Raw genomic sequence first — 12,925 nt, forward strand, 5'->3', positions numbered from 1 at the left:
GGCTCCATGCACCGGGAGCCTGATATGGGATTCGATCCCGGGTCTCCAGGATCGCGCCCTGGGCCAAAGGCAGGCGCCAAACCGCTGCGCCACCCAGGGATCCCAAGATCGAGATTTTAAAAATGCATACTTTACAGAGAAAATGAGACACTGGATGAACAGAAAGATAAAATTTAAAGAACAGATTTTCAAGTTCAAAAACATTCAACTCAATGCTCAACCATAAAGTTCACAATGTTTGGAGAGACGTAGTAGGATTCTGGGTGATAACCTTCAAGTAAAAGCTGTCAATTCTTGCCTGGAATCTCATGGGTAATTTGACATATTCCCCATTCTATCTCAAGTCTACTGTTACTCAATGTGTCTTTAAAATGTTTTAATGAATAACCCTATCAAGCTATATTCCCTCTGTAAGCCCAATGTTTAACCCAATACCTGGCAGAGAGAATACATTTGCAGATAATAAAGCTGTGCACAATGAACAAATGAAGTAATTTGTAAATATAAAGTACTAAAAAGTGCCAAACTCTTATTCAAAATCATATACCTATTTTTTTCTAAAGTTATAAAAATACAAACCTGAAGTATATTTTAAAAATCATTTATTAAGTTAGTTTGGGAGTTATTTTTATTCCCAATTCTATTTAAAAGATTGCATTTGGGGATAAGAGGAGTAAAGGAAAATTAATGTCAACTTTGGTTTTAAACATTTTTATCCATTTTTAACTTCTCTACCTATCATACAATAGACCATTTGCATGTTCAATGTTTTTTTACAATTTTTAATTTAAATTCAATTTAGTCAACATATAGTGTATTATTAGTTTCAGAGCTAGAATTTGGTGATTCATCAGTTACATATAACACCCAGAGCTCATTATACCAAGTGCCCTTCATAATTCCCATCACTGAATTACCCCATCCCCCACCTCCCCTCCAGCAACCCTGATTGTTTCCTAGAGTTGAATCTCTTATGGTTTGCCTCCCTCTCTGTTTATCTTATTTTATTTTATTGCATGTTCAATGTTTAGAAGGCTTGTGTTTCTAGAAGAAAATAGAAAGGGTGATCTCCAAAGTCCCTTTGTCTTCTAAAACACCAATGATCTCTGGCCCACTTGATTGGAAACGCAGGTTGGAGGAGGACCTCCCTGCTTTGTCAGATCAGAGGCCAGAGCAAGCTGGCCAGGGATGTAATTAACAGGGTACGTGAAGCCAGACAACGTACATGGTGATGCTGGGGAGGAAATCCCGCAGGATGGTTCCCTTAGAAGTGGCTCTGAAAGGAAGGAAATCTCAGTTCTGAGGTCTAATTTGGCATAAGTCCTTTCTTTTGAATCACCAACCAGACCTGTCGCTGTGGTCAGTGTGAAGATGCAGAGACACCCTTGGGGAAGTTTCTGATGCTATGAAGTACACTCTGGCATCCAGAAGAAAGAAGAGCGAGCATCTGGCATAGACTAACATATGAGAGCATGACCAGAAAAGTACCAGAGTATGTATGCAGAGTTGATTTTAACTAAAACAGAAGGAAATATGCTGCTTGGGATATTTGGTTCTTCACATTTTAATGAAGAATCTGTCAGGGTTTCTATTGTAAAGACCAAAGTGTTTATAAGAAGCATCAATAATTTGTACCTTTGGACAGATATGCAGGTTCAGGATAAGTATATATCAAGCCTTGCTCTGAGCTTCACTGAGCTACCTGGCACACTTAAAGGCGACAGTCTCATACTGCCAACCCATATTTTAGGATACACTGTGTTAAATGAACAATCTGGCCACTCGCTAATTTCTTTTAGGAATATAATGCTTTAAAGCACAGAGCTCACAATTAGGTTTGCCAATTTGTTTTAATACCATGCTGATAAGAAATGTTTCGGTGAAAATTAAATATGTGGAGATTTAGGACCTTTGTGTTGAATCATTCAAATAGTTACTGGTGCCTCCTGTGAGCCAGGAGCATGTTTTAGGCATTGGGAATCCAACAGTGAACACAACTCAAAACCCTTCCTCTCCAGGAGTTTTTTAAAAGCTGAGGTGCGGGGGCACCTGAGTGTCTCAGTTAGTTGACCGTCTGACTCTTGATTTTGGCTGAGGTTATGATCTCAGGGTGGTGAGATGGAGCTGTGAGCTGGGCTCTGTGCTGAGTGTGGAGCCTGCCTGGGATTTTCTCTCTCCCTCTCAAGCTCTCTTTCAAAAAACACCACCACCATCAACAACAACAACTTTTTTTTTTTAAGGATTGAAAAAAAAAGTTGAGGTGTGTGTGCATGTCCACCCATCACCATGTGCATGTACTCCTTTCTACAGAACACCTTCCCATATTTAAAAGTTGTAGTCTTTGTCTAAGAGTTAGTTCAATTATCACATTAGAAATTCTTTCCAAACCTTCCTCCTGTAGCACAGATGTGGCCTCTTTTGTGGCTCTGCATTTCTACCATTACTCTCAGAATCCTTGGTTGCTCTTGTGTGCAAATTTGTCTGTCAGTAGACTGTGTTCCAGAAGGTCCAGGGACAGGGTCATTCATTTTTATATTCCCAGTGCCCAGCAGACTGACTACATTCTACAGCTAGGGCAGTGGTTCTCAAGCTCTAGCACTATCAGAAACATCTGGAGGGCTGCTTAAATCACAGATTGCTTGGCCCCACCTTCAGGGAAGAATGGGGAGGATGTTGAGAATTTGCATTTCTAATATGGCTCCATTGGTGCTGATGCTGCTGAGCCAGGGTTCATTCACCCTTTGAGAATCACTCATTCGTATATTGTAGGTATTCAACAACAGTTGTGAGTTCCATTAATGAATGTCAACAATACATAGGTAGAAAAACAGGCCTGACAATGTTTTACTTCCTCCTTCCAACTACAAGCTATGTTACAAAGCCCTACTTAGTTTACAGACCCCAGAAAAGGATCAGTTGCCTGGCCTCCCAACCATCTCCTATAATTGCAATAATGACAGCTTTTATTGTACAATCTCTATGTGCCAGACACTGCTCTAAATGCTTACTGTGTGTCAATAATTTAACCTTTCAGGTAGGTCTTACTAGTACCCGTATTTTCATATATGGCAATAGTGGCACAGAACAGTTGGACAAAGTCACCAGCTAGAGAGTGACACAGCCAGGATCTAAACCCGGAAGTCGATCCCCAGCAGTCATACTTAATTCTTACACTCTGCTGCATATTAATTACTAAAGGTACAGAGCAGTGAAATGGGAAGGGCAGCAGGAATGGAAGCCAAAGCTGGGCTCCCCCTTTCTTGCCCATGTGAAATAAAGAGAGGGTGTGTGTGTGTGTGTGTTTGTGTGTGTGTGTGTGTGTGTGTGTGTGTGTGTGTGTGTGTCTGCATCTGCAAGGAGATGGAGAATTGGAAGGCAGGCAGAAGCAAGAAGAGGGAGGAGAAAGAAAGAGGAGGGGTGGGGAGAAACTTGATAAGTAGTAGTTGATGATGCAGCCTTTCTCAACTGGGGTTCCAGATTTGAGTCACAGAAAAGGAGCAATTATTTGAGTCACTATTTTCTCAACCCTGTCAAGGATGGTACCTAGCTAGTACTGCAGTAAATGGATCAGAAAGAGTTAATCCAACACACACAATGGATGTCTTAGGGCATTAGGACTTAATTCTCTAACCTGGCAGAGAAAGGCTGAATAGAAGCAGGATTGACTGTTATCAATCCATTCAATTTACAAACTGATTTGGAAAGAATCTGGGGGCCCAGTGGGTAAAATATTATGGGGCCAACCAAGACTCAGACAAATAAGTAACAATTCTTGATGGAGACACTGACTGTCTGTAAAATCATAGTTATCAACCTACAGTTAGAAAACAGATGGTGCGTTTTAAATCACTTCTCTAAGTGAGCTGACCTGTAAATTGTCATTAATGCACCAGGTCTTCACTTGCTCTGCTGTGTAATCAGCCTTTTATCTCCTACCAGGGAAATCCATTAGCCACAGGCGTCTCTACTATTCGTGTTTCCTCTCAGCTATTAAAACATTATTGTACTAAATAATTCACCCTTGGTGATTGGTCTTTGCTTTCATTAGTGCCATATTCAGGGAAAATATAAGAATAGATATTTACAATTTACACTGTAGAATGATGAATGGTAAATCTCATCTGTGAGAAAATCAGGAAGAAGCCGCTTCAGATACAGAGTAGGATTTGTTCACTTCCTGCCCAATTTCTACCTTCTCGTCATGGTCTGCAGAGCCCAGCCCTGGGGAGAGGGAAAAAGAAGGGGGCTCACTTAACTATTGGCTCTAATTTTCTTGTACCCCTACACAGACATACTCATAAGTACCTGTCTCCTTTCTGTCACAGACAAGCATGCAGACAGAATAAGGGAGAGTGTCCCCAGGCCCCAATCTCCCAAATCCTTCTAGATTTCCATCTTTCCCCAGAAACTATAGTTCAGCTTTTCTTTCATTCCTGCTGCCCCTTCTCTCACAGGGAAACATGCAAACTACATTGATTACTTACACAAAATCAATGACTTAAATGTACGCTAGCTGACAGGCTCAATGTAAAAATGACTACGATTTTTATCAAAATTAAAATAGGATTGTTAAACAGCCTTATCGATTCAGCTGCATGTATAAAACTAAAATTGGGTTACTGTATGGAAGATAAATACTTAGCAGAGGAAATGAGCCTTTTTATATCTAGATGGCATTTTTCTTTCTTTGAGAAGTAAAGAATAAACTAGGCTTTTGCTAATTTTCAAAGATAAAAAAATTATGTAAAACATTTCTTTTTGTTATATGCTAATTTAAAACATAAGATTATCTTCCAATAACTGATGGAAATTCTGTGCAATTGTAAGTTCTGGTTACTCAAACCACACAGGATGTTTGGTGAAGTGTGCCCAGATAAACTGTAAATTGGCTTATCATAACCCAGAGAGAAAAAGCTATGGGGGGGATCCAAGGCTTGGAGGGCTGGAGAGAGAGATACTCAGAGGCATCTAGGAACAAACTTTGCTCCTAATTCCCTGACCACAGAATTTGGTCTTGTCGATCTGTTTGGTTCAGAAACCAAGAGCCTACTATTGCCAGAAAATCCCTTAAGAAGAGCAGACATTTAAGTTCCTCCAGAAGAGTGCTCTAAGCTTGGGACCTAAAGACAAGAGTGGCATGAAGGAAGTGGTGTCCTTTTCACCCTGGCCAGGGAGTGGCCAGACCCTATCTGCCCAGGGAGCACCAGCAGCAGCAGCTGGTGTTGGGGTGGAAACCAAAGGCCAAGGGAAAAGCCTGACTAGGACAGTGCTGAATTCATCCAATGTTACTGCCTCCCTTCAGTTAAGTTTGAGAAGGCCCAGACAAGCAGTGGCATTGGCCCCTCTGGGTCTGCCATCCTGATAAGGGAGAAGAGGTTTATCAATGTAATTTCTGGAGTATTTGAAAATTGCTTATGAGGTGCTCCCCCTAGCCCATCATGGTTCCGTAGATCTAGGAGGAGTCCTGGTACAACCATTTACAAAAGACTCCACAGATGATTTTGCTTTACAAAATTCTGTGTAAGAACCATTTCTAAGCGATTTACACATGCAGCCCAAAGAGAAGCTACTCTCAGGTTTAAGAGGAGGAGATTTGTCTTCACTCGCTTTAGGAACACTCTTGGGCACAAGGTGGAAATACTGGTTCAGTGTGAAGCAACTGGGGCAATCAAATGGATAGTTTCTCTTAAAGTGCTTTATGTTTGATCAATTTGTGCATCACCCACATGTGTGACCATCAATTATGCAACCATCGTTAGGAACATACTATAAAAAATAATCGGAGTATTGTACATGACACTAATGGCTATATGCATTGTTTCTGTTTATATTGATGGGATTAAAAGTGCAATAATTTTCTATCACAGATGGCCAATTACTAGGGAAACTAATGATGATTGTAGCCTCGAAAGCTGCCACTGATCGGTCTCCCCTACCGTGGCTCTCTCTCCTACATGAACTTTTGAACCATGTAGTCGGAACCGTGGAGGTTAGCAGTTAATTTTTTCCTCTAAGTTTCTCCTGAGTTCTTGGTTCTTGTTTACCCAAAGAAGCCTTAAGTTTCTTCAAGGCAATAATTATGCCTCCTTCTCTTTTGTCTTTCCTACGTTACCTAAAATATCCATGTTCAAGAAATAATAATTGAGTGCTGGTAGTCTGTCTTAAAAGAAACTGTGTCTCCTAAGAGGCATTCTTTGAAAGCATAACTTACAAAGGAACATTCAAGGGGACGCAGAACCTGGCTGAAAGTGCCTTGTGTTCTTTACTAGTTGCACAGCCTCCAATGAATTACAAACCTTCTTTGAATCGAAGTTTTCTCATATAAAGTGAGGACAATATGTCTAAAGGGAATAATGGTATTTTGTATGAAGTACAAATTATAGATACTTGATAAAAATTATTCTATCTCTCCCCTTATTTCCCCCTCTCCTCCCTGAAAAATACAGTTTCTTATATGGTGTGAAATTCGAGCCTTTTGAATTTAAGAACCATTGAAATGGAAAGTAACAGAAGAGACAGTCACATCAAAGGAACATATATAGTTAGCTCAGAAACAGAGCCTAGTGTGCATGCATGTGAGTATACATCCATGTTTGTGCGTGTGCATGTGTGTATATATATATATGTGTGCAATTATCATAATGCCTTATAAATATCTGCTTGAAGATAGACTGGAGGGGCGCCTGGGTGGCTCAGTTGTTTAAGCGTCTGCCTTTAGCTCACGTCATGATCTCAGGGTCCTGGGATGAAGCCCCACATCACGTTCCCTGCCCCTAACCCCAACGCATGCTCTCTGTCTCTGAAATAAATAAACAAATAAAATCTTTAAAAAGAGAGAGAGAGAGGCCAGATTCCTAAGAAGTCAAGTCATACAAAATCAATTGATAGGATACTTACTTAAGGGGTGCTTACACGCTACCTAATGGTTAAGAATGTAGGAAAATGTTCATCAGATATCCTAAGGGTATTGATGTGATCATCCCCTCATATGAAGGTGGTCTGATCTATGACTCTGAAGACATGACTTTCAGCAGTGGTCAAAGTTTGGACTCTGCATGTTTCCAGAGGCCTCAATGTTCAATGACTTTATGGCTAGGGTAGAAGCAAGGCCTTGATCTATTGTATTTTAATGGCACAAGCTCAAAGTATCACTAACCTTCTCCTGCTAAACATACTTATTTAAATACATTGGTAGTCTACAGACTCCTGGAATTTGAGACCATGAACGTGATCTCTAATATACAGTTTCTATAGATCACAGCTGCTTTGAATTGGCTTTGTTCTGTGGCATGAACACAGTTATCCCCACCCTTTGTCTTAATTTTCAGAGGAAGTAAGAAAGAAGTTTACATTGTTTACTTTCATTCCCCAGAGTAAGCAAGATGTAGTTGGGAAGATGATGTTGGGCAGCAGCTGAGGAGGCTTCAGGGGAACAGGATTTCACAGAAGCAAGAGCTCTATACTGCCTGCTGGACTCTCCCACTATGGTTCACGTGGACTTCAAACCTGAACTGGCTGACCTCAGGGCCTAAGTGCTGACCTCAGCACTCTCCTCTTCATCTTAATTACCACACTACACTGTTCCAGCTTTAAAATCTCTCTTCAGTATTCTCTATTACTTCCTGCTGAACAAGGCCTAGAATAATAGCTGGTAAACAACCACATCAAAGAAAGGAAAGACATGGCAAATTTTTAAGTGATTGTTAGACATAACAGAATCAGAGCCATGCATGTGAAAAAATCTGAAGTAAGCAGGAGATCCTTTGAGAAATATCAGAAGTTTCCATCTAACCTTCTCTTTGTCCTCAAATTAAGTTTCGTTTCAGGGACATGTGGGTGGCTCAGTTGGACCTGCCTTCAGCTCAGGTCATAATCCCATGGTCCTGTGATAGAGCCCTGCATCATCCCAGGCAGAGGGCAAGGGAGAAACAGACCCTTACCCTCTGCCTCTCCTCCCTGCTTGTGTTCTCTCTCTCTCTCTCTCTCTCAAATAAAATCTTTAAAAAAAGAAAAGAAAAAAAGTTTCCTTTCAGTACAAAATTCTTTATAACCTCACTCCCTCTCTACTAAATGAAATATTTTTTATTTTAGTAATCTCCTTTGAAATATTTTGATACTTGTGATACTTATAATTTCTGGCTTAGATTTTAATTATCTATGTATATATTCTATTTTCTCTATTAAATAAATTATTTGAGAGGAGGATCAATGTGAGATTGATCTTTGTAATATTCACAGTGCACAGTAGGCAAACACTGAATAAAAGAATGGATGTTTTGCTTAATATTATTGAAAAAAAAACTATAAATTCTTTTTCATAGCAAACACAAGGTAAGATTTTATGCATCAGGATGAGACCTCAACCTTCTATCTATTTATTTATTTATGAAAGAGAGAGAGAGAGAGAAAGAGAGAGAGAGAGGCAGAGACACAGGCAGAGGGAGAAGCAGGCTCCATGCAGGGAGCCCAACGCGGGACTCCATCCCCGGTCTCCAGGATCACATCCTGGGCTGAAGCTGAGCCACCCGGGCTGCCCTAACCATCCATTTATCTTCTGAACCACTCTAATCATTCACTATTCACTCACCTTCCTATTCCCCTCCTTCTAACAAATATTTATTGAATATTTGGCATTGAAGATGAGGTAATGAATAAGGCATGCCTGGTTCCTGGCCTAGTAGAACTTCAAATCTAGTGGATGCTAACCACTTGTAACCACTTGTAACATCCTTACAAAACGTAAGGAAAACTAATATGGGATTCTAAGTAATGAACATATAAGTGCAGTTTTTAAAACTGGACAAGGGTTAATTTATCCTTATGATAGAACTCCATGGACTGGTGCATATCCACTGATTACATAAAGACAATAATTTCTGCCCCTGCCAATATCAGCAGTATATTATCAAGAAAACTGAGGTAGTATATCTAAAATCACTTCGAATCTTAGGAGCAAATGGTGGTATTTCAAAAAAAAGCTTTGCTGCTCTTACTGTCAGCCATGGTGAACACTGGATTTATTTACATGTAAGATTATAAGATTATAGACTATAAATGATTGTGGAATCTTACAGGTTTAAATTTTAAGACTCAGCTCATTATTTAGGTCTCGGCTCGCTGGACTATTGCTGCGTCCCAGATAAGCATTTCTGCAGAATCATGACATTCTTCCTGGAATTATTTTCTGTTTTCCTTTCTAAAGTGTCAAATGTAAATAATCAGCACTTGTGTGATTCTTTATAGCTTACAGCATGCTTTCACATAAATTAACTCATTTCATCTTATCATAATCCTCATTTTACAGAGGAAAAAACTGAAGCTGAGAAGGATTAAGGAAAATCCACTGTTACACAACATTTTGGCTGCAAATTGAACCAAAATGTTATGCCTTCTCACCATACCATGCTACCTTTATACACACAGACTGTGAGGGAAAATGAAGCCAATCCCGTCAAAGTGGCTTCATAATATAGGAATGTGTGCCTGAAGTTAGAGCATGTAACAAAAAGTAGTCCTAACACAACTCTTCGGATAGATGCATTCACTCATCCATCCATCTGAGATGTCATACAGTAAGAAATATATACATCCTGGCACAGAGCTTCCAACACCTGTAACTTCCTGAGTCATAGGGGTGATAGGAAAATCTTTTACTACAATATTTGCATTTTGCCCGCAGTTCCTGGCACAGAGGGTTCAGAGCCTTCTATTGGTGAATGCATCCACATGCAGGGGGTTAGTACACCCCAAGCTGCTTGGGGACATATGATCCTGCACTTGGGACCTTTCTAGACTTTGCCCTATGTACCTCTGCATCTGGCTTTTCATTTGTATTCTTTATGATATCATTTATAATAATCTGGTAATAGCAAGTAAATGTTTCCCTGGGTTCTGTGAGCCATAATAGCAAATTATCAAACTGGGGAGGGGGTCATGGGATCCCCTGAGTTGAAGCCAAGTCAGAGAGAAGTGTGGGTACCCTGGAAATCCACTACTTACAGTTGGTGCTTGAAGTGGGAGGCAGTCTTGTGGGATTGAGCCATTTCCCTGTGTGGTCTATGCTAACTCTGTGCAGTGTTAAAACTGTAGGACACCCATTTGGCATCTGCAGAAAAGTGGAGAATTGCTTGGTGTGGAAACATCATACATTTAGTGTCAGAAGTGCTCTGAGTACAGAAACATTTTCCTTTACAAATCATCCATTCAAAAAATGTTTTTGAGTGGCTTCCATGGATAGGCACTATTTTGGGCCTTTGGGGTTACAGCAGTGATCAAAGCAGACAAAGTATCTGCTCTTCTGTGAGGCTTATGTTCTAGTTGGGAAGACAGATAATAAACAGACTAACAAATGGTTAAGATGCCATGTGATAGTAAACGCTAAAAGGAACAACTGAGCATGGTAGGTGGGGAGAGATTGGTGGATAGAGGGTATGTTGTTCTACACAAAATAGTTGGGAAAAGATTCTCTCCTAAAATGACATTTTATTGGAGACCAGAGATGAAAGTGAAGGAGAGAGCCATGTGGATATCTGAGAGGGAAATCCAGGCTGAGCTAGTGCCAAGTGCAAAGACTCAGGATGGTTCTTGGTGCTGCTAGAGCATCTCACTCTTTGCCCAATCCATTCACTCTCCCACAGAACTATTTCATATCTTTGCCTCATCAAATCTTCTATACCTCCTTGCCTTTTTTGGTCCTCCACCCTTAACTTCACTTGTCATTTCACTGGGAAAATATAAACAATATTAAGAGAACTTACACAAGCTCCTATAGTTACATGAACCAATTTACTTGCATCTTTGCCCTGATACCATACTTCCCTCCTATTACTATGGATGAACTATCTGTGCTTAGGAGACCATGCTCTCCCTTTGTGATCTAAAGCTCACCCTCTTTCTCCCATTCAAGGACAAGGGTCCAAAACTCCTCCCTTCTTTTTTTCTGTATGAATTGTTTCTTCTCTAACAATTAATCCATCAATACAAATACCCTAATAGTTTTCCCCACTTAAAAATAAATCCTATGTTAACTTTGTTGTTGTCCCACTTCTGCATCTTTTATACCAGAATGCCTCCAAAGAATTAATGATTATCACTGTCTTTAACTCTGTTTCATTCATTCTGGAACTTTAATCAGGTATTTACCTCCACAACTCTGCTGAAATAGCTTATTGTTAGGTCCCCAGTGATTTCCATTTGTTGAAATGAGTGGTCAATTCTCAGACTTCATTTTATCTGAACTATTACCACCATTTGAAGTAGTTGACCATTTCCTCTTTTGAAACACATCCTCTGCTAGCTTCTAGGACACCAAAATCTCTTGGTGTTCTTACTAAGCAAACTGGATATCCTTGGTAGTCTTTGTGGAGTTCTTAATATTAGGATGCCCCAGAACACAGTCCACTAATATCTTTCCTTCTCTATTGTCTCTTGCTAGTCTCATTCTAATTTCTAATCCATTTCTAAGCTGACCTCTCCCAAATGTGTATCTCTTATCCAGACCTCTTCCCCTCCTATTGTCAACTGCTTACTTTTCTACTTGGATGTCTCAAAGGCATCTTCATCCAAGTATGTGCAATACTGAGCTCTTTATGAGTTCCTTTAGCCTGCTCAACCCTATGGTCTTCTCTATCTTAGTAAATGGTAACTCTATCCTTCCAGTTACACAGACTTAGTCATCCTTGTCTCTTCTGTTCCCTCATAACCTTAATTCAATATTGCAGTTCTTTCAAGTTCTACTTCCCACCAGATTTACTCAACCACCTTGGTCCAAGCTAAACCATCTCTTGCTATGATATTGCACTAGCTTTCTAATTGGTCTTCCTGGCTCCATCATTATCTCCAAAAAGCTATTCTCAACCCAGCATCCAGAATCATCCTTTGGAAAGGTATGCCAGAACATGCCATTCTCTTATCAAAACTCTTTTAATGATTTCCTGTCTCTCTCAAATTCAAGTTCAAATTCCTTAAAAGAGGACTTCAAGATCTTATATCATTTGGCCCCTGCTATGACTGTGACTTCAACTCTATTTACTCTCTTCCTTGCTCACTGCATTCTAGCCACACTGGTCTGCTCACTATTCCTTGTGGACACCATACACACTTTCAGGACTTTTCCACTTGCTATTCCTTCCACCTGGAATACTCTACCATCAGAAGGCATCAGAAGTCTCTCTTATCTCCTCTAGATCTTTGTTCAAACATCATTTTCTCAGTGAGTCCCACCCCTGACTGCCCTATTTAAAAGAGCCATTTTAACTCCTCTAACCCATTCTGGCATTTCTTATTCCCCTTCTTCATTTTATTTTTCTCTTTAGTATGTATCACTCATCTTATACATTATGTTTTTACTTATTTGTTGGCTGTTTCTTACTACTGGTATAAACTCCACAACAGCAAAGATGTACCTTTTTGCTCATTGCTATATCCTTGGCACCCAGCAAAGTGCCTGGCATATAGGAAGAACTCAATACTTATTACTGAATGAATGATGAATAAGTTTAAATAACTTTTTTGAGTAATTTTGCCATAAAACAGAGGACAGACATGGAGGTGGGATAAGGTGAGATTTAATTTTTAAGATATGTAATATTACAGAATACATCAATGTTAATAGAAATGATTCAGCAGAGACAGAAAATTCGATAATATAGGAGAAAGAGGGAAATCTGTGTGAATCATATTGGTAAGTTCGCAATAAGAGATAACGCAACAGGAGGGACTGGCCTTACATGAGGGCAAAGAAACAGGAGAAAAGGCAAAGAATATAAATGCAGGTAAGTGAGATCTTATAAAATTTCTGATTGCTTCTAATTTCCTCATTGGCTAATTTCCCTTCTGTATCAGATGAGATGAAAAAGGAGAAGAGGAATCAGAAATTTGAGAAGCAAGAAGAAAGTATGAAATGGTTCTCTAGAGAGTAGAATGA

At 39.8% G+C, this 12,925-nt stretch overlaps 1 protein-coding gene across 3 annotated transcripts in view; it reads right to left on the reverse strand.

The window, feature by feature from the left end:
* The window catches only part of SLC10A7 (solute carrier family 10 member 7), a 241,172-nt gene that overhangs the window by 51,838 nt on the left and 176,409 nt on the right, over positions 1-12,925 (reverse strand). The window contains exon 7 of one of the 3 annotated variants that reach the window (XM_072724783.1): positions 4,086-4,221. The exons of the other annotated variants lie outside the window; for them this stretch is intronic. Within the exon in view, the coding sequence (XP_072580884.1) occupies positions 4,189-4,221 (33 nt within the window). The 3' untranslated portion in view covers positions 4,086-4,188. Of the gene's footprint in view, positions 1-4,085; positions 4,222-12,925 lie in introns of those variants that run through there. 3 annotated transcript variants of the gene reach the window in all.

Source organism: Vulpes vulpes, chromosome 10 (genome assembly GCF_048418805.1).
Source record: "Vulpes vulpes isolate BD-2025 chromosome 10, VulVul3, whole genome shotgun sequence".
NCBI lineage: Eukaryota > Metazoa > Chordata > Mammalia > Carnivora > Canidae > Vulpes > Vulpes vulpes.